The 18,447-nt window shown below is 53.4% G+C and overlaps 1 protein-coding gene across 26 annotated transcripts in view; it reads right to left on the minus strand.

Annotated features, from left to right (window-relative positions):
- The window catches only part of TNS1 (tensin 1), a 213,511-nt gene that overhangs the window by 114,773 nt on the left and 80,291 nt on the right, over positions 1 to 18,447 (minus strand). For 24 of the 26 annotated variants that reach the window (XM_028831100.2, XM_077957541.1, XM_077957540.1 and 21 more), the window contains one exon: positions 7,132 to 7,173. In XM_028831100.2, coding sequence (XP_028686933.2) covers positions 7,132 to 7,173 — 42 coding nt within the window. Of the gene's footprint in view, positions 1 to 7,131; positions 7,174 to 15,196; positions 15,396 to 18,447 lie in introns of those variants that run through there. The other 2 variants (XM_077957552.1, XM_077957546.1) reach the window with 1 other exon arrangement.

Consider the following 18,447-nt stretch of genomic DNA (forward strand, 5'->3'; position numbering starts at 1 on the left):
GGTAAGGGCTGGAGAAAGAGTGCTGAGCAGACAGGGCTGGCAGAGGACGCTGGCAGCGGAGCCTGCGACCCTGAAGTGTATCTGCTCAGTTGCTCCAGGGGCCCCATCGTCTCCCAGCAGGCCCAGGCCACCAGAGGAAAAAGAATAGGCTCCATGTGATTAAGGGGAAAGTTATGTCTGATTTCTTCACAGGGGAAGGATCTGGCCAGATCACGCCTGTCCTCAACCCCTTCTCCTAATTCACCTCGAGGGGCCCAACACCCAAATCCTGGCTGAGGCTGTGCAATGGTGGACACCCCCACTGCAGCCAGCTTGCACAGGTTGGAATATTTTGTGCTGTTTCTTGTCATGTCCTTCACTGGTTATGGCTTTCCTCCCCGACTTGACCAGGCACTGGAAGCCTATGCCCTTCCTCCACACCCCTCCAGCCACCCTTGCCTATAGCCTTGGAGCCACACTGAGCATCTATGCCAGCCCTGCCCTCCCCGACAGTCCCTCCCTGCCAAGCCACCCTGAAACTGGCAGCAAACTCCTAGTTCTAACACTCTGCTTTGGGTCACTTCCCCACTCGGGGACTCAGGATAGCCCTTAGTGCTTAGCACGTCAAGTTCAAGTTCCCCAGTGTGGTTTGTGGACTCCTCCAATATCTGGCCCCTTCTCCCTCCAGCCACTCCACTGCTTACTCTCTCTTCTCCAGCGTGCAGCCTCTGGTCACAGCTGCTCAGTCCCACCAGGCCTATCACGCTCATCCCTGCCCCCATTCCTGCACCCACACTGCTCCCACCACCAGCCCCAGGCAGGGCCACCAAGGGTTGTTTGGGCCCCGGTGATACAAGATTGCCCAGTTCTCTCTTCCCCCTAGCAAGACAGACTTGCCCAAAACATTTATACTAGATTGCCTGGCCCTCTTTCAGACTCAGCAATTGGTACCCTGGTCCTACGCCCTCTCTGTTTCAGCCCTGCTAACTTCCAAAACACCCTCCCTCCTTCCCTCTTCTCTTCTATTTGTTCCAGACTTAAACTAGGCTTGAACAGAAGGCAGGTTTCCCCAACCACCACAGCATGAGCAAATCAAGCAAATCACTTCCTCCCCTGAACACCAAGGCTACCACCTCTCGTCAAAACCCCAGAGTCAGGCACTATTTCCATAGTGTAGTTCTCTCTCTCCCACTGAACAGACGGTTCCCCAAGGTCAGGACCCTTCACCCTACTTGGACTTTTCAAAGCAGGGGTTACAGGGGAGGTGTTCAGCACATTCAGGGATGCCTTGGCCTTTGTGTATCTTGTCACTTCGTAACCCAGTCAAATGGCAGGACCTCAGTGAGCGTGAGGACTTCTACCCAGGCAGCTCCCTGAGGAGGGGATCTTCCATCAGCATGGTGCCTTATACCTGATAGGCATCAGTGAGAATGCTTTGTGTTTTTTGTTTGTTTTGTTTTTGTTTTTGTTTTGAGACGGAGTCTCGCTCTGTTGCCAGAATGGAGTGCAGTGGTGCGATCTCAGCTCACTGCAACCTCTGCCTCAGCCTCCCGAGTAGCTATGACTACAGGTGCGAGCCACCACGCCCAGCTAATTTTTGTAGTTTTAGTAGAGATGGGGTTTCACCATGTTGGCCAGGATGGTCTCGATCTCTTGAACTCGTGATCCACCTGCCTCAGCATCCCAAAGTGCTGGGATTATAGGCGTGAGCCACCATGCCCGGCCTAAATGCTGTTCTTTAAGAAGCACTTTGAACTCCTTTTGGCAAATGAGGAGACTGAGTTTCCTCCTCTTTCTGATGACCTTAACCTACCAAGTTCTACTTTGCAGAACAATGGAAAAATGAGTTTATTTGCCTTTCAACATATTCTCACTCCCATTCTGCACCCATTCCATGTCTTGTCTCTCTAGGCTAAGCAGCCCTAGGGGTTGCTCAGGTTGGGGTTTTCAACCTCCCTCCCCATGCTCAGCATCCTCTTGGGAATGCAATGCTCAGAGTTTGCCCATCCCCTTTGAAAATCAGCCATTTTTTCAGGATTTCCCAAGGATGGCCACCCGTGGCCTGCCCAGTGCCTTGGGATGAAATGCATCAGGTCAGAGTTCAGGCTGACTGAAGTGACTGTACATCACCCTTGAGGGAGCAAGCCCGCACACTGAAGCTGAGTGCTCCACTCTCTTTCTCTGCTTTCAATTGACATCACAGCCTTCTCTGCTTCCGTGAGGCAGCACAGTGCCTTCTAACCTCAGCTCTGACACTGGGAGACCTTCAGAAAGTCACTTAAGAAGATCAGAGCCTATTTCCTTATCTGCAAAAGAACAGGATGGGACTAGATGGTGTCTACAGTCCTCTCCACCCTGTGGCTCCAGGTCTACTCCATGCCCATCTGTCTTCAAGAAGCACTGACACCTGTGGCAGAAAGGAACCCTGAAGCCCCAGCACATAGAACAGTGCCTAGCACTGAGGGGTCCTAAGCCCAGGGGGTAGGTGCTCAAGAGATATGTATTGGCAAGATGGCTGGATGGTTACATGGATGGACAGACCCTCCCCCACATCCCAAGCCTACTGGCAAATAGAGAAGCTAGCTGTTTAGAAAGAGGGGCCCAGGAGAAGTCCATCACCCAGCAACATCGCATACTTACATCAGGAGTAAGCACCGAGGGCAGCCTAGGGAGAAAAGCAGACCAAGAATCCACTCCTGACCCAGCCCTGCCACTGCGAGCTATGTGACCGTGAACAAGGCACCCAGTTTGCTCCATGCATTGTTTGTTCCTGTCTTCCCAGGATGGGCTCAGGCCTGCCAGGCTTCCACACAAGTCACTGTGGGGTCCCAATGGTCCCACGTCATGGAAAGGGCTTTGAAAACGGCAAGGGCTATGCAAGTGACAGTGATATCAGTCATTATTTGTGCTTAGGAGGGTGAACTCTGGTGCCAGACCACCGTGTCAGAATCCCAGCTCCCTCTTTTAATAGCTCTGTGGCCTTCGGCTTCAGTTCTTCATCTGTGACATTGGGATCATCACAGCACCTCCCTCATTGCACTGTCATCAGGATTAAATCAGTCTATTTTTGTAAAGTGTTTAGAACAAAGCTCGGCAGATATGAAGTTCCAGTAAAGGGTTAATCTCTCACTGTTGCTATTATTACTATTATGAGTGAAACCAGCCTCCTCGGACTCCCATGGTGTCCCTCTTCAATCCAAGCATGATTTCCTACTGGGCAATTTCTATTCCCCATTCACCTCCTCCCCTCCAGACCCCCCACCCCGACCTACAGACCTCCAAGTCATTCTACAGTGACATTCCAAGCCCCTGTGCTGGGCCTGCCTGGGCGAGGAGAAGCAATGTGCACACCATTCCACCCCCAGTCCAGCTCTCCTGCCCACAGAAGACCTGACATCCGCCGACCTTGGTGGCCAACCCATTTGGCGATCACCCTTGAAAAATTCCTTTGACTCTTATTTTTCAGAAGTTGAGAAAAGCTGCTTCAGCTCTTTCCAAGGATCAGGAGTGTCTGTGGCAAACAAGCCCCCTCGCCTCTCCATCCTGCCCCACCAGTGCCCCACAGGAGGGTGGTGACCCTAGGTCCCTTCTACCCAAGGCCTTGGGCAACATCTGTCGAGTAAGATGAAAACATGGTTGAAGATTAAGCCACTTTGCCCTGGCTGGCCCGGGCGCAGGCTGGGAAATGTGTTTGGCTGGCAGGGCCTGAAGCTGGGCAGAAATTCTATGTCTGAGAGGAGGGGTCCTAATCCCAGGGGTTGGAATTTAAGCAAGATCAGTGAGAAGGCCAGACGGAGAGCTGGAGCTGAACTGAGACATGAAGAAAACACAACACACAGAAGGACAGACACACCATGAGGGACAGGGAATGGGCAGGGAGGCTGGAGAGCAGCCTACTGCGGCTGAAGGGCAGGCAACAAATGGAAAAGGAAGGAAAAATACAAACCCGCCCTTTCCTCCCTCTTGTGAACCTGTTCAAAGCACTTGCCTCGCCCGCCCGTGAGGAAACAGGTGCTGAGTGCTCTTGGGGAAGCCAAACTTTCTCCCGGTTTCCCCTGGGCCACTTTCCCACTCCCCAGGGACAGTAGCAGAGCTTCCAGTTGAAGGCAGCTGCCACCCTCCCCCATGGCCCCCCACCTTTAGGACTCGACAGCCCCACCCATTCGCCAGCTAGGGAACAGGAGCCATAGCAGTCCTGTTTACTGAGTACCCAATCTGCCAGACATCGGGCTGAATGCCTTCCTTCCAGCCATTCAAGAAACATATATGGAGCACCTACCGTGTGCAAGGCAGTGGGGACACAACACTGAACAGAACAGATAAAACTCCCTTGTCGTAATGGAGTTTACACGCTAGCGTGGGCAAAGCCCCTTAAACAAGACAAATAAGTAAAATGCATCGTGTATCGGGGGCGATGCATGCTGAGGGGCAGTGGAAGCATGGAAGGGAGACTAGGTGCTGGGGAAAGGGAAATGCTGACCCTTGAATAAAGATTTGAGGTTCGGCCAGGCGCAGTAGCTCACGCCTGTAATCCCAGCACTTTGAGAGGCTGAGGCAGGAGGATCATATGAGGTCAGGAGTTTGAGACCAGCCTGGCCAACCTAATGAAACCCCATCTCTACTAAAAATGCAAAAATTAGCAGAGTGTGGTGTTGTGCACCTGTAGTCCCAGCTACTCAGGAGGCTGAGGCAGGAGAAATAGCTTGAATCCGGGAAGTGGAGGTTGCAGTGAGCCAAGATCGCACCACTGCACTCCAGCCTGGGCGACAAAGTGAGACTGTGTCTCAAAAAAAAAAAACAAAACTTGAGACTGGGGGAAAAGCCTTACGGGTATTTGCAGGAAGAGCATTCCAGGCAGGGGGAAATAGCAAGTGCAAAGGCCTGGAGGCATCATGTATGTTCAAGGACCAGCAGGAAGGCCAGATGGCTGAAATAGAGCGAGTGAGGTGCTGAGAAGGAGACGAGGTGAGAAAGGAAAATGACAAGACACAGGTGAATGAGAAGGAGCTGAAGCAAGAGGAAACCTGTCATGTAGGGCTGCTTGGGCCAATGGAAGTACCTGAGCTTTTGCTCCAATGAAATGGGCCAGCACTGAAGGGCTTTGAAAACAGGTGAATTAAATGGATTAATGTGCTTACTTTGGTCTTTTGGCAACCTTACAGCATAGGTACCATCACTAACTCCCATTATGAAGAAGACAAACAGAGGTCCAGGGAGGTTAGCAATGTCAGGGTCATACACCAAGGAGCAGGGGAGCTGGGATGCAGAAGGAGGTGGTCTAACTTCCTTGCTCTTTACTGCTGGGGAGGCGGGTTGTGACTCAGGCAGGGGAACCTCTGGGAGCACAGTCTGGTGTCATAGCCATTTCACCACCAGGCGGCTGATCCAGCCTCCTCGAAGGGCAGAGCCCCTGCACAGGTTGGGCACACCATAGAGACACGCAGCCTTGCTCAGGCATGAGTCCCTTCTGGATTCTAACTGCAGTCCCTCCAGCTGGAATGCCAACCTATTCCCTTTTGTCCCAACCTCTGACCGCTCTTCATGTAAACAAAGCTCATGAGACTCCCAGCAACCAAACATCTAGCTTCTGCCTGGTGGTCCCTAAACCCTGGACCCCCAGCCTCATAAAGCAGCCAAGAACATTCTGTTCTTAGCCACAAGGTGGGAGTTCAGCTGGAAAAAGGAGAAATGTACACTCGCCCCTCCCCGCCCGCCCTCCTCGGACTCCCATGGTGTCCCTCTGCAATCCAAGCGCGATTTCTTGCTGGCAGTTCCAAGCCCGACTGCAGTCCACCCCCAGCCCCCGCTGTTGCCAGATGACCCTCCACTGGGCTCCGTGTGAATAACACTCCACATCTGCAGCAGCAGGGCTGGGCAGCACTGAGGCCCAGGAGAGCCTGGCCCTAGTGAGACCAGGGAAGGAGGGACCACTGCAAAGAAGGTAAACAGCCCCAGCAAGGCCTGAGCCGGAACGTGCAGAGCAGTGACACTCAGAGTCCCAAGCACTTCTGTGCACTTCATTTCACTCCATCACCACCCTGAATAGGGAGGGAGGGAGGGAGAGGGTACACTCATCAACATGGAGGGGGCCCTTGGAGCATCCTGACAGAAAGGAAAATTGAGGTCCAGAAAGAAACAGGATGGGACCACCCACTTGTCATACAGCAAGTGGATATTGATGAAAGGAAGGAGACTCTGCGGCCTGACTGAGCGCCCAGTGTCTGGGCTGAGCAAGTCACCACAGAGGTGTGTGAGGTACCTACAACTGCTTGAGCTCCAGAACAGCCTCGCCCCGCCCCAGGCTCCTGCTAACATCAGTACCAACACAGGCACCTCCACAGCCTGATCCAATTGTGCTCACAAGGTGCCCTTCTGGGACACACCCCCACACCTGTACACAGGCACACACGTGCATGCGGGCAGCCCCCTTCCTTCCCCAGCAGCCCCCAGAGCCTTGTCTGCCTCCAGGGCCACGGTGGGGAGGAAGAAGACCTCTGAAGGGTGAGAAGGTGGTGAGAGGCAGGAAGGAAGACTGCCCAGTGTGCCAAATCAGCCCAGCTGGCATCAGGGTGGAGCAGGACCCTCTCTACAGCTCACAACTCACAGGGATCCTGCCCCAGTCCGGGCTATGGTGCAAGCCTGATTTGGGGGTGAGGGGAAAAGAAGTGGGGTAAATGGAAAGGGAGCAGAAAAGCAAAGTCAAGCCAAGGGGCTTAGAGGCAGAACAGAGGTCGCCTGTGGGGTGAAACTGCCCAGGTGAATGGGCTCTGAGGGTCATCCCCCACCTCCAGCCCCAGGGTGCCTGACCTGGCACCAGGCAGGCAGAAGGAGATGCGTGGCAGCCCCTGGTCCTTGAGCCCCGGGACAACAGGCACCTGGCCAGGCCTGGAGACACACAAGATGCCCTTTTATGGGTTTTTCTAAGGACGCAAGTCTCAAGGTTGGAAATAGCAGGCACTGCATCTCATCAGAAGGGACCTCATGACTCATTTCCTCCCAGGCCTGCTTCGGCCCAGGGAGGTCGACCCTCCTCCTCCACCTAATTGCCCGACACCCCAGTTACCAACATATTTGGGTCTAAAGAAAGCTGCAGCTGGGAGCTGCGGAGGGAGGGGAGGCGGGGCTTGCAGGGCAAGGAAGGGCGTCACTCACCACCAGCTCATGGTTGGATGGAGGAACACAGGGGGCAGCCACCTGTGGAAGGAACAGAGAAAGGGCAGGTGAGCATCTCTTGTCTCCAGAAACAGCCAGCACCTCCTGAGGTCACCACATGCCTCCCCCCCCGCCCCATTCCCTCACACAGGCTGACTCCTTCCGGGTTGAGCGTTCTTCAGCAGACTATGGAGCAACATAGAAAAAATACTCCAGCAATAACACCTGGAAAAGGGAGCAGGGGCCGCAGAAGGCAAAAATGAAATGAGTGTAACAATTAAAATTCTGAGACAAATATGCAGATGCTGGGAGACTGGAGGTCACTGCACCGGCATTTCAATAACAGAGGCTTCAGGTAATAAGAAGAAGGATTTTTTTTTTCTCTATGTCCTGAAATTTCTACAATGTGGTAAAATTCATTTTGCATTTTTAAAAACTGTGATTAGGACCATCATCAGAAAAGGGAGAGTCACCTCCTTGGTTCTCCCCATTGCTAAGGGATCTCCCCCAAAGTTCAGTGCTGCAGAAGGCTCCTACCAGCTCTGGCAGTTTCCCAGAGCATGCAGGAAGTGGGTGGTAAAGTGACCCACCAGCCCTTCCGAAGAAAGCCATGAGTGCGGCTAATACATGTGGAAGGCTTGGAGAGGCAGAAGCACCCTCTGTGAGTGAGCTGTAATCTTCACAAGTTTCATGATCCTCATCTTCCTCTCTGATCCAGAGAAGGAGATGGCAACTTGAACCTCCAGACAGAGGGAAGAAGGGAGAGGGGGAGAGTAGACGGGAGGAAGGCAGCCGGGAAGAGGAGAGTAGAGGGGAGGGAGCCAGAGGGAGGAGGAGAGTAGAGGGGAGGGAGGGAAGGCTCCATTGCTCCCTTCCCTGAGATAACATTTTCCTGGCCAGGCCTGGCAGCCGAGCTATTACCCTGACAATTAGCAGGGGCATTATCAGAGACTGAATGTGCTCCTTTTTTCTAGCCAGGACACGTTTTTCTTGGAGCTCAGTCCTCCACCTTGGCTCCAATTCCTGACCTGAACACCAGGCAAGGGGCCCACAGTGGGCACAAAGTGGGAGACTCTCCCTCGGGCATGAGGCTATCTGGGAACAAGCCATGGATGTCCAAAGAGGGGGTAGCTGCCTCCCCCAGACAGGGGGCAACCCCTCTCCACCCACCAGCCCGGTGGAATGGTAGCAGCAAGAGCCCTCAGCCCAGCCCCAGCTGGTGCTGACTGGGCATTGGGCACCCTAGCTGAGCCCTCCCTCCAGCTGACCGCATGCTGTCATCCCACTAGCCCAGGGATTCCCCAGGCTTGACACACCAGCCCAGACAAGGACAGCACCTGTGGGGCAGTGTGCTCCAAGCTCTGGAAGGGGCAAAGTTGGCTGGGAGTTGGCATTCCTGGGTTCTTGACATAGTCAGGCTACAGACTCCCTGCCCAACTCATTCTCTAGCAAACAGGCCCAAATGGAGTCCTAGCATTTATTCCCCTTTGCTCCACAGAATTCTAGGACTAGTGGGAGAATCACAGGGGGCCAAACAGAACCGACAAAAATAATACCCAATACTATTGAGTGTGTACTAGATGACAGGCATGATTATAAATGCTTTATCTCTGTTAACACCTTTAATCCTTGCAACCACCCAGTAAGATGGGTTACTATTGTTATTTCCTCAGTTGCGGTGCACAAGGCATGGAGAGGTTAAATTGCCCAAGGTCACACAGCTGATAAGTGGCCGAGATTTGAACCCAGGCGTCTAAGTCCCAAGATGAGATGTGAAGGGAAGCTTATCACTCGTGAGAATTTCGGGAGAATGAGGAGACACAGGGGGAACAGAACTGCCCCCAGAAGCCCAGCGTCCTTAATCTACACCAGCATGGGGCTATGAGTGATTGTTTTAGAAGAGGCCTCTGAGGGACAGAACCCAGGGCTGGGGGAGAGGGTGCCAGGGTAACAGACTGGGAGGGAAGGGGAGTTCCCCAGAGCTGGCTGTGGCCTGCAGGGCTCTCTGCTTGCCCTGCCTACGAGACCAGGTCTCAGCTACAGGGGACACTGCTGTCCCTGCCAAGCATAGCACCAAACGCTGCTCTGGGGACTGGGAGGTTTCAAGGTCATGGGCCAGGGCCCCAGGGTGCCTTCCCCCAACCCACTCTGTCACCATGGGTCCCTCAGTCCTGGGGGAGAGAGTACAGTTCCCAGGACAGCACCCTTGCTGTGTTCTTTCTTCTGAGCTTGGGTTGGGCAGGGACCGCGAGCCAGGCCAAGCTGCCAGAGGACGGGCTGATGCCTGCCGCTGCCAGGGCCCCAGCCTCCACCAGTCCCCTCCCTCCCAAGAGGTGTGTTTCTGCTCTCCATTTAGAAGCTAGGGATTGGAAAAGGGAGGGAGGGGGTTATGGCTACATTTTGAACTAGGAACAGAAGAGACAGGTGTTCTCTGAGACGAACAGGACGGTCTCCCTCCCAGACCTACTCTCAGGCAGTGGACAGGAGGGGGCCCAGGTATCCTGACCGCAGGTCCCTTCCCTGGCCTCCAGAGGCAGAGGCACCCCCTAAGAACCTGGCCCTGCAGGGGAGCTGTCAAGCCCCAGCCCGAGGGCCTGATGCCTGGGTGCCCCCTCATGGCCTGCCACCCCCCACGACGTCTTCCATCCTCCGCCCACAGTCATGCATTCCAGGCCCGCTGGCCGGCCAGCCCACTGACTTTGTTGTGTGTTTCAATGTTTCTTGTCTCTCTCTTTTTTTTTTAAGCAGAGAAATGTTTCCTTAAAAGGCTCTCGCCTTCCCTCCGGCACCCTGGCCCCTGGCCACCCTCTCAGGAGTCCAGAATGTGCCAGGGAGAGCCAGGGCCCCCTGCCACTCTGTGGCCCATGCCCTGTGGCCCCACAGTCCTGGAGTCCCCAGGGGGCCCAGGTAAGGAAGCCTCCCTCTGCAGAGCGGCAGACTCTGAGGGTGGCTCTAGGGGGTCTTGGTGCCAGCCCTGCTATAGGCTCACCTCCCAGAGCTGTCAGTGCAGGATTCCAGGGCTCAGACCCAGAAAGTCAGCCTCAGGTAAGCCCCCTTCTCCCAGTGGATCTCATTTAGAGATTTGGAACTGACAGGGTGTCCTGCTCAATCTTTTCACTCTGAATAACATAGCAATAAAAATCACAGCAGCAAATAAACTCCCATCACCCTTGCTCTGTGCCAGGCACTGTTCTCAGCAGTTTGCATTAATTAACTCATTTAATTATCGTAACAATGCTGAGCGTAATCATTATTATCCCCATTTTGTGGATGAGAAGACTGAGGTACACAGAGGCTAATGAGTTGGCCAACAGGAGGCACAATGTAAAGTCCGGGTCCGGGTCTGGAAACATGCTCTTGTCCTCTGTGCTAGAAACACACATGTCCACAGAGCCATCCACAGTCACAGGAACAATGCTCATGGAGTGAGTGCGCTATGTCTACACTCAGCCCTTTCCTCACACTAACCGAAGCTTAATTACTGTACCAAGCCCTTTGCTCTCATTGGATGCTATTATCCCCGCTTCACAGGTGAAGAAACTAAGGCACAGAAAGGTTAACAATTTGCCCAGCACTGCAGCAAAGCAGTCTGGCTCTGGAGGCTGCGAGGTGGAGCCCCGGGGGTGCAGCTGGAAGGTGAGCATGGTAGCCTCCCAGACCAGGGCTGATGCCTGGCACTCGTCAGCCCCCACACCCACTAGTATTTTCTCAACTTCAGAGGTCCCTGAGCACAATGGCAACAACAGGGCACACCCGCGGAGACACCCCCAGGACACGAGGGCCTAAAAGCGCTAGAGAGCAGCCAGCCCAGGCAGGGAGCTTCCTGCATGACCCAGGCTCTGCTGTCCTCTCCCTCTTCGTTCTATGCTCGGCCCCCTTATCCGGGACCTGAAGCCACACACGGGGATGGGTTCCTCTCAATCCCTCCGACACCTAGTTCTGTTCTTCCTCAGAGCCTGTGCGTATGCAGTTCCCTCTGCCTGGAACGCTCTTCCTCCAGCTGTCTGCAGAGCTGTGTCCTTCCTGTCCTTCTAGCTTTGGCTTAAATGTCACCACCCCAGAGACCCTCCCTAATTCCGTTATGTTTCTCTCTCTTTCACACACGCACACACCCACACAATATTCTCTCTCCCACACTCATATCTCTTCCTTCACAGACCTTATTACAATTTGTAATTATAGGTGTGTGTGCTTCCTTGTCTATAATCTGTTTCCCCCTCTAGAAAACAAGTGTCATGAGGGCAGGAAGCACATCTTATCCATCAAACTAGTCCAGCACAGAGCCAGCACACAGTAGGTACACACTAAATGTCTGTTGAAGGAATGAAAGTGATTCGAGGCCTGAATCACTTTCAGGTGCCAGGGAGGCACCTGGGGTCACTTGTGGTAACAATCGCTGCTATTTGTTAAGTACCTACTAGGCGCCAGGCACTGGGGCTAATTTTATCATACACCTGATCTCTCTGAGACCCTCCAAGCCCACAGAGTCAGCAATATTGCTCCCATTTCACATGTGGAGAAACAGAAGCTCCACAAGGTCACGATGTTTGCTCAGGTTAATCAGCTGGGAAGGAGTTTAGATCATAATCCCACTACGTCTGCATTTGTGAAAGGTAAAATTTCTTGAGATCTTGGCCCTTTGGGTGTCTGCTGCAGTGGTTATGCAGTGGTAACCCATTGAGGTTTTTGATTAGTCTCATCACAAGACTTAGGTTGTCCATCATGGTATTTCAGGTGACTGCAGTTATACAGCTGAGGGTACACAATTACCAACCACAGCAATATGTGCTTATATATTTCCCTTTTGCTTATTTCTTTATGAATACATTTCATCTGCTCATAACTGTTATACCAATGTGACTATCATTAAACACCTGAGTGTTTATGCTTGCAAAAATATAAGTGTTATTATTGCCTATTTTATTGTGTAAAATGGCCTATGAAATGTTCTGTCGTGTTTTTACATGTTTCTCAAACCCCCTTTTAAAAATGTAAATAAACATCATTTAAAGAATGTTTGTTATTTTTTCCAAAATTATATTTTTGGGATTTTACCATTTGGGATTATGACATTCAGGATTCTATGCTCGGCTCCCACTGGGAGGAGGTCATCTGCAGGTGGAATCTCGGTCTGTGGACTCCAGGCACTGCTCTTTGCAGATCAAGAGAAAACCCAGGCATCTGCCTAGCACTGCCCCTCTCACCTCCCAACCCTGCAAGTGGCAGGACCAGGGCCCCAACTGGGTGACACTCCCATCCCCAGGCCCCCAAGAAAGAGCCAACATCTCAGCCTTAGTTATGTAAAATCCCAAACTCCTAAGCTTGCCTAGCCCTCCAAAGGGGCCCCACACACACATTCACATTCACCTGGCCCCTGAGACTGAAGAGGACAGCCTTGCCCCCAGCTTAAACAAGACCCATGTGCATCTGGGAATTCAGCATTTCATATAAGACTGAGTGGAAAAGGGGTCCCCCCTCAACCATCTCCTGCTAGTCCCTTTTTCTTTACTGTGGTAAAATGCACATAACATAACCTTTACTATTTTAACTATTTCTAAATATATTCGGTGGCATTAAGAACATTCACGGTAATGTACAACCATTGCCATTATCCATTTCTAGAATCTTTTCATCATCCCAAACATCCTTACACCCATTAGCACTCATTTCCCCTCCCCCAAACCCCTGGTAACCTCTAACCTACTCTCTTTCTTTATGAATTTGCCTATTCTAGGTACTTCCTGTAAGAGTAATCATATAATATTTGCCCTTTGATATCTGACTTATTTTACTTAGTATTAGAAGCTGAATTCTATGTCCTCCTTCATGTATCAAAGTCCTAACCCTCGGCAACCTCAGAATGTGACTGTATTTGGAGACAGGGTCTTTAATGAGGTAACTAAGTTAAAATGAGACCCTAATCCAATTTGACTGGTGTCCTTATAAGTGGAGGAAACGAGGGCACAGAAATATACCAGGGAAGACCGTGTGAAGGCACAGGGAGAAGGTGGCATCTCCAAGCCAAGAAGAGAGGTCTCAGGAGAAACCAACCCTGCTGATACCTTGATCTCAGCCTCTGGATTCCAGCCTCCAGAACCATAAGAAAATTCATTTCTATCGTTTAAGTCACCCGGTGTATGGTATTTTGTTATGGCAGCCCAAGCAGACTAATACCCTTAGCATCATATTTTCAAGAGTCATTCAGGTTGTAGCATGTATGAGAACTTCCTTCTTTTTAAGGCTGAATACTGTTCCATTGTACAGATTACACCACCTCGTGTTTTTCCATTCATCCATCCATGGACACCTGGGTTGCTGACACCTACCTCACATCCCTGCCCCAAAAGGCACATGAAAGGGAAGGAAACTGGGGTTTGTAGAGTACCCACTGTGTGTCTCTGAGCTGGGTGTTTTACATGTCTTATTTTTTGTGATCTTCTTGACAAGTTTTTCAGGTAAATGGGCTTGGAGAAGTTAAGCAATTTGCCCCAAGTGGAATAACTAGTGGTAGTCACTGTGGCGGAAACAGAAGTGTTCGTTGCTAAGATCTCTGCACACCAGGCACTGTTCCGAGCTTTTGTGTATGCATCCTTCACTCCTCACAACCACTCACGAGGCAGGCATCAGCATCCCCGTCCTCCAGGGTCTCAGGCAGTCCTCTCAACCATTCTGCCAGACCCGAGACGGCGCAGCTTCCAAAGGACGGTATCAGGGCTGTCACCTGGGTCTGCCGGACTCAAACACCTGCCTAGCCCCACCTGTCATGCTGCCTCTACAGTGGGACAGGGCCCATGCTGTGGCAGAGGTGCCAGGGCTGCGGGATCACAGAGAGAAGTCAGGGGATCCAGGCAGGCTCCATGAAGCAAGGGCAACTGAGCCTGGCATGGAGGATGCATTGCTTCTGTTTGTCCACTGTGTGTCTCACCCACTACCCTTGAAAGCTCCGAGAGGAGGCAGCACATGGATCATTTCCATTGAGAAGTCCCCATGCCTGTCTCAGAGTCTGATGCTCACTTGGTGAGTGGATACAGTTTTGAAAGGTGGAGATGGGGAAAGGACATTTGGGGGTAGGAATAACACATAAAAAAGGCACGGAGGCGGGAATGCTTGGTGTGTTGAAAGAACCACTAGAAACCCTCTTTGGCTGGGACACAGGATGGGTGAAGGAAAGGAAGAGGGGCATTGAAGCAGGCATTGGAAGGGATGAAGAGAAGAAGGATGACGTAACTGTCTTTCTAGGCTTGACCATGGGCAACCTTGAATGCCCAGTGAAAGAGTTCAATTTTAGCCATTGGCACTGGGGAGCCACTGAAGGCACTTGAGTAGGAGAAGGACCAGGTTGAAATTATGCTCCAGATAAAAATGTCCAGGAGTAGGATCTGGGGGAGGTGACGGGTGGGAAGTTTAAGGCAAGCAAGGATGTACAGTCACATCACTAATAACAACAAGGAGAAGGAGAAAGTGGGGGAGAAGAGGACCCTATAACCCATAGACAAGAGGCCATCAGGCACCCTGAAACCCAGGGGCCCTCATCTCCACCCCAACAAAACACACATTTGCAGTGACCCCCATCCCCACCCTTGACTTCTCTTCCTCACCCAGAGCACGGGAGGGTGCCACTACCCACTCTTAGAGCAGACCTGGCATGCCCACAGCTCTGCCTGCAGTTCACCCTCTGGGCCCTGTCCCAGGAACCTGTGGCCAGGAGGCAGGCAGCTTCTGAGCCCTGGCCTCTGAGACGATACCAGAGGGGTCCAGAAAAATCCAGACAATGATCCCAGAAGGCCCCAGTCTCCATGCCTGTGATGAGGAAATAGGCAGGTGACCCCCCCAATCTGTGGACAGGGCTCACACCATGAGTCCACTGGAACTCAGGAAGGCCCCAGACAACCCCTCCAACCCGGTAAGGCAAGCTGGGAGGCCCAGGGGAGAGGGCCAGTTGTTGGCCTGGCAGCCAGGAGGGAGGCAGGCCTCCTTCAGGATTTGAGGATGCTCAACAGACAAGGAGCTGCAAGAATGCCAGGGCCATGGAGGGAGGGCGTGGGGACAAGATTACCAGGCTTACCTGGAAGGGCCAGAGGTCTCAAGGATCCCAGCACAGCTCAAAGACACTGGCCTCCCAGGCTGAGCCTCAGGCCCTCAGAAGGAGGGATCCTGGAGAGAAGGTGGCCACTGCCGTGGCCCCTTTCCTCCCCAGGCCTGTGCCCTCCCCACCAGGCCGCTGGCCTTCACCAGGGCTTGCTCCAGCCTCTTCAGGCTCCCCGGCCTGCTAGGCTGTTTCCTTCCCTTATATAGAGTTCTGTTTGGACCAGGAAATGAAGCGCATCAAGTTCCTGGAGGCAAGAAGGGGCCTGTTTCCAGCGACACCAAGCCAGGGCACACACGCCCAAGCCCTGAGTGTCCCTCCAAAGACAGTGGGGACAGGGAGCGGGCCTGGCCATTTCCCCAAACCCAGAACAGGCTGGGACCCAGAACCTGCAACAGAGAGGACACAGAAGAGTCCCAGAGGGCTGGCTCAGCCCTGTCCCCAAGGCCCCAGGCCCCACCCCTCCCCAAATCCTCCTGAGCCAAGCTCCTCTTAGATCACTGGCCCCATCAACCTGTCCCCAAAGCTGCAGCTGCCCACTGCTTCCTCCTCCATTTCCTCTTCTTGTCTCAGGATCCTCTTTCCTGGCCCCACTCATTGACCCCCCAGCCCATCACTAGGCTCCCTATCCTGCAAGTCACTCGAGATGGGCTCTCCAGACAGAGGAGATCCTCTTCAGACAAGAACCTCCCCACCTCTAACCACACCCACACACAGAGCAGCTGTCAGGCCCACATAAAGGCCACTCAACAACCACACCTGAACGAGGCAGGGAAGAGCAGGTGTGCCTGGCCCTTCAGGAGCCTGTGGAATGTGGAGCTCCGGGCAGCTTCAGTCAGAAGCTGACAACAGCAAGGGGAACTCAGGGGGACCAGCAGTTCATGCTGTGGGACCCATGGGCCTCCCACCCACTGAAGCTAGCCCCTCCCAAGCCAGCCTGGACGAAGGCACGACACCATGGCATTCAGATGGACCCACCCCAGGTGAATGCAGGGAGTCTTCTCTGAAGATTTGCCTCCAGACAACCCAAGCAGGGATCTCAAGGGCCTCGGCTCAGGGGCCACACTCACCCACACCCCGAATCAGGGAAGCTGGGAGAGGTGAGGCTGCACACCAGGCTGGACTTCTTAGGAGCATGTGCTGATGAGCAGGGGGGCCAGAGACGTGGGGCTCAGCAAAGCTGCACTGAGTACCTGCTGTGTGCCAGACCCAGGGAGCACGAGAGAGCACAAGCCTGCCGGGACTCGGTGAGAGGGTCCCCGCAATAGCCAAGACAAAAGGCCAGGCCAGGCAGGGCCACAGGGAAGCACCAGCAGGGGTCAGAGGGCACGGAGGGGCCCAGGGCATGACCCGTCAGCATCCTGGATTCACGATCCTGCCCACACTCGGCCACATCCTGGCCTTCCTGCATGGCACTGACAACCCCAGCCACCACCCCCAGCTCCACCCATCACCCCTCCCTTAGCCCTGCACCCCCGACCCACCCTGGCCACCAAAGTTGTTCAAGCCAGAAGCCCGAGTATCCTCCTTCATTCTTTCCCCTCCCTTCCACCAAGCCTAGGCAATTCCTCCTCCTAAATACCTCTCTGAGCCACAGACACCCCTTCCCAGGTCCTATTAATCATAGAGATGATTGCAACAGCCTTCAACGCTGGTCTCCCTGCCCTCAGCCTTGTCCCCTCCAGCCCATTCTCCACTTGGCAGCCAGGGAGCTATTTCTAAAATGCACATCCAGCAGTGTCACTTCTCTGCCTAAAGTCCTTGCATCGCTCTCAGCTCACGGGAGAAAGTCCAAATGTCCTAATATGGCCATCAGGCCCTTCGGGACTTGGCTGTGCCTCCCTCTCCACGCCCGTTTCTCACCTCTCCACCTCAAAGCCCTTGCTCTGGCCAGAGAAAACCACGTTCGGGTCCGCTTTCATTCAATATGGTGCACTCTGAGCTAGGGGCTATCAACCCATTTTACAGATGAGGAAATGAGGCACTAAGAGGTTGTATTCTCAGCCTAAGGTTACACAACCGGTAAATAATGGATATTGAACCAAGTTCTGCAGTGGTTGTGTCCAAAGTCTCATATCTGCCCAGGACCACACCACCTTGCCCAGTCGGGAATCACAGAAAGTTTCATGGAGAACATGGCCTTTGAGGTGGGTAGGGAGGAGAGATGCCAGGGGTCAGAGAACACAAAGAGACAAGTTAGCTGTGCCCAGGGCACACTTGGCCAAATGGAGAAAGGTGGTCAGAGAGGCAGCTAATGCCACACTGCACATGACCTAGAGGGCCAGGCTGAGGCCAATGTCCAGGGCCCTGGAGTGGCCTCATGCCCCCAGAGCCAGTGAGAAGGCATGGGTGAGGGGTGGGGCTGGAGCCCGAGAGTCCAGCCTGGAAGAGGCTCTGAGCTGGGCAGGGAGCAGAGGAGAGAGGTTATAGAGCGGCTCCCAGAAACATAAGAAGATGGAGGGGCAGGAAAGTGGGGCAGTCGGAGCTGCTGAGGCACGCTGCTGGAGGACTGGGGGTAAGCCAGCCGCCATGCTAGAAGAGGAGGTGTGGACAGGCAATATGGAATGCAGGCTTCAGAGCTGCCTTCTCCAGCAACCCAAAGAGCAGGAAAACCCCATCCCTTCTCCCCGGCCTATTCTGAAGCAGGGAGGCTGGGGGACAGGGCCGGCAGCACAGAGAACAGAGCTTCTAGGAAGTTCCTAGAAGAGCTGCTCAAGGAAAGGGCTGTGGTCTGTGGTCGTGGTTCTAGTGGGACTCGTGTGAAAGGAGGTGACAGGCATGGGGAGTGAGACCACGTGTTCACGCAACAATGCCCACTGAGTGCCCCTCCATGCCAGGCTCCCAGCTCTGGAGACAGATGAATGAGGATGGCCCCGCCCAGATGGGAAACTTGTGGCCCGGTGGGGGAGACAGGCATGTAAACAGAGAATTATAAAACAGCCCCAGTAATGCTATAATGGAGGTATGAAGAGGGCTAGGATTTCACTGGGATTCAAGTCCATCTGTTTTTCCACCCAGAGGGAGGCTGCCCACCCCACCCCCTCACTTTCCACCAAGGGTTTCTGTTTCTAGATGGGAACTTGAAGGGACAAAAGTCTTTGACCTTAGCTGTGCTAGAACAGTAAGGCAGGAAGGGTGCATGGGAAAAAAATCTAAGAGCAATGGGAAAACCCAAGGAGCCAAAGGTCTCAGGCAGTGCTGAGGACCATGCCAACCACCACGGAGACGTG

The sequence above is a fragment of the Macaca mulatta genome, chromosome 12 (genome assembly GCF_049350105.2).
Source record: "Macaca mulatta isolate MMU2019108-1 chromosome 12, T2T-MMU8v2.0, whole genome shotgun sequence".
In the NCBI taxonomy this organism is placed as follows: Eukaryota; Metazoa; Chordata; class Mammalia; order Primates; family Cercopithecidae; genus Macaca; species Macaca mulatta.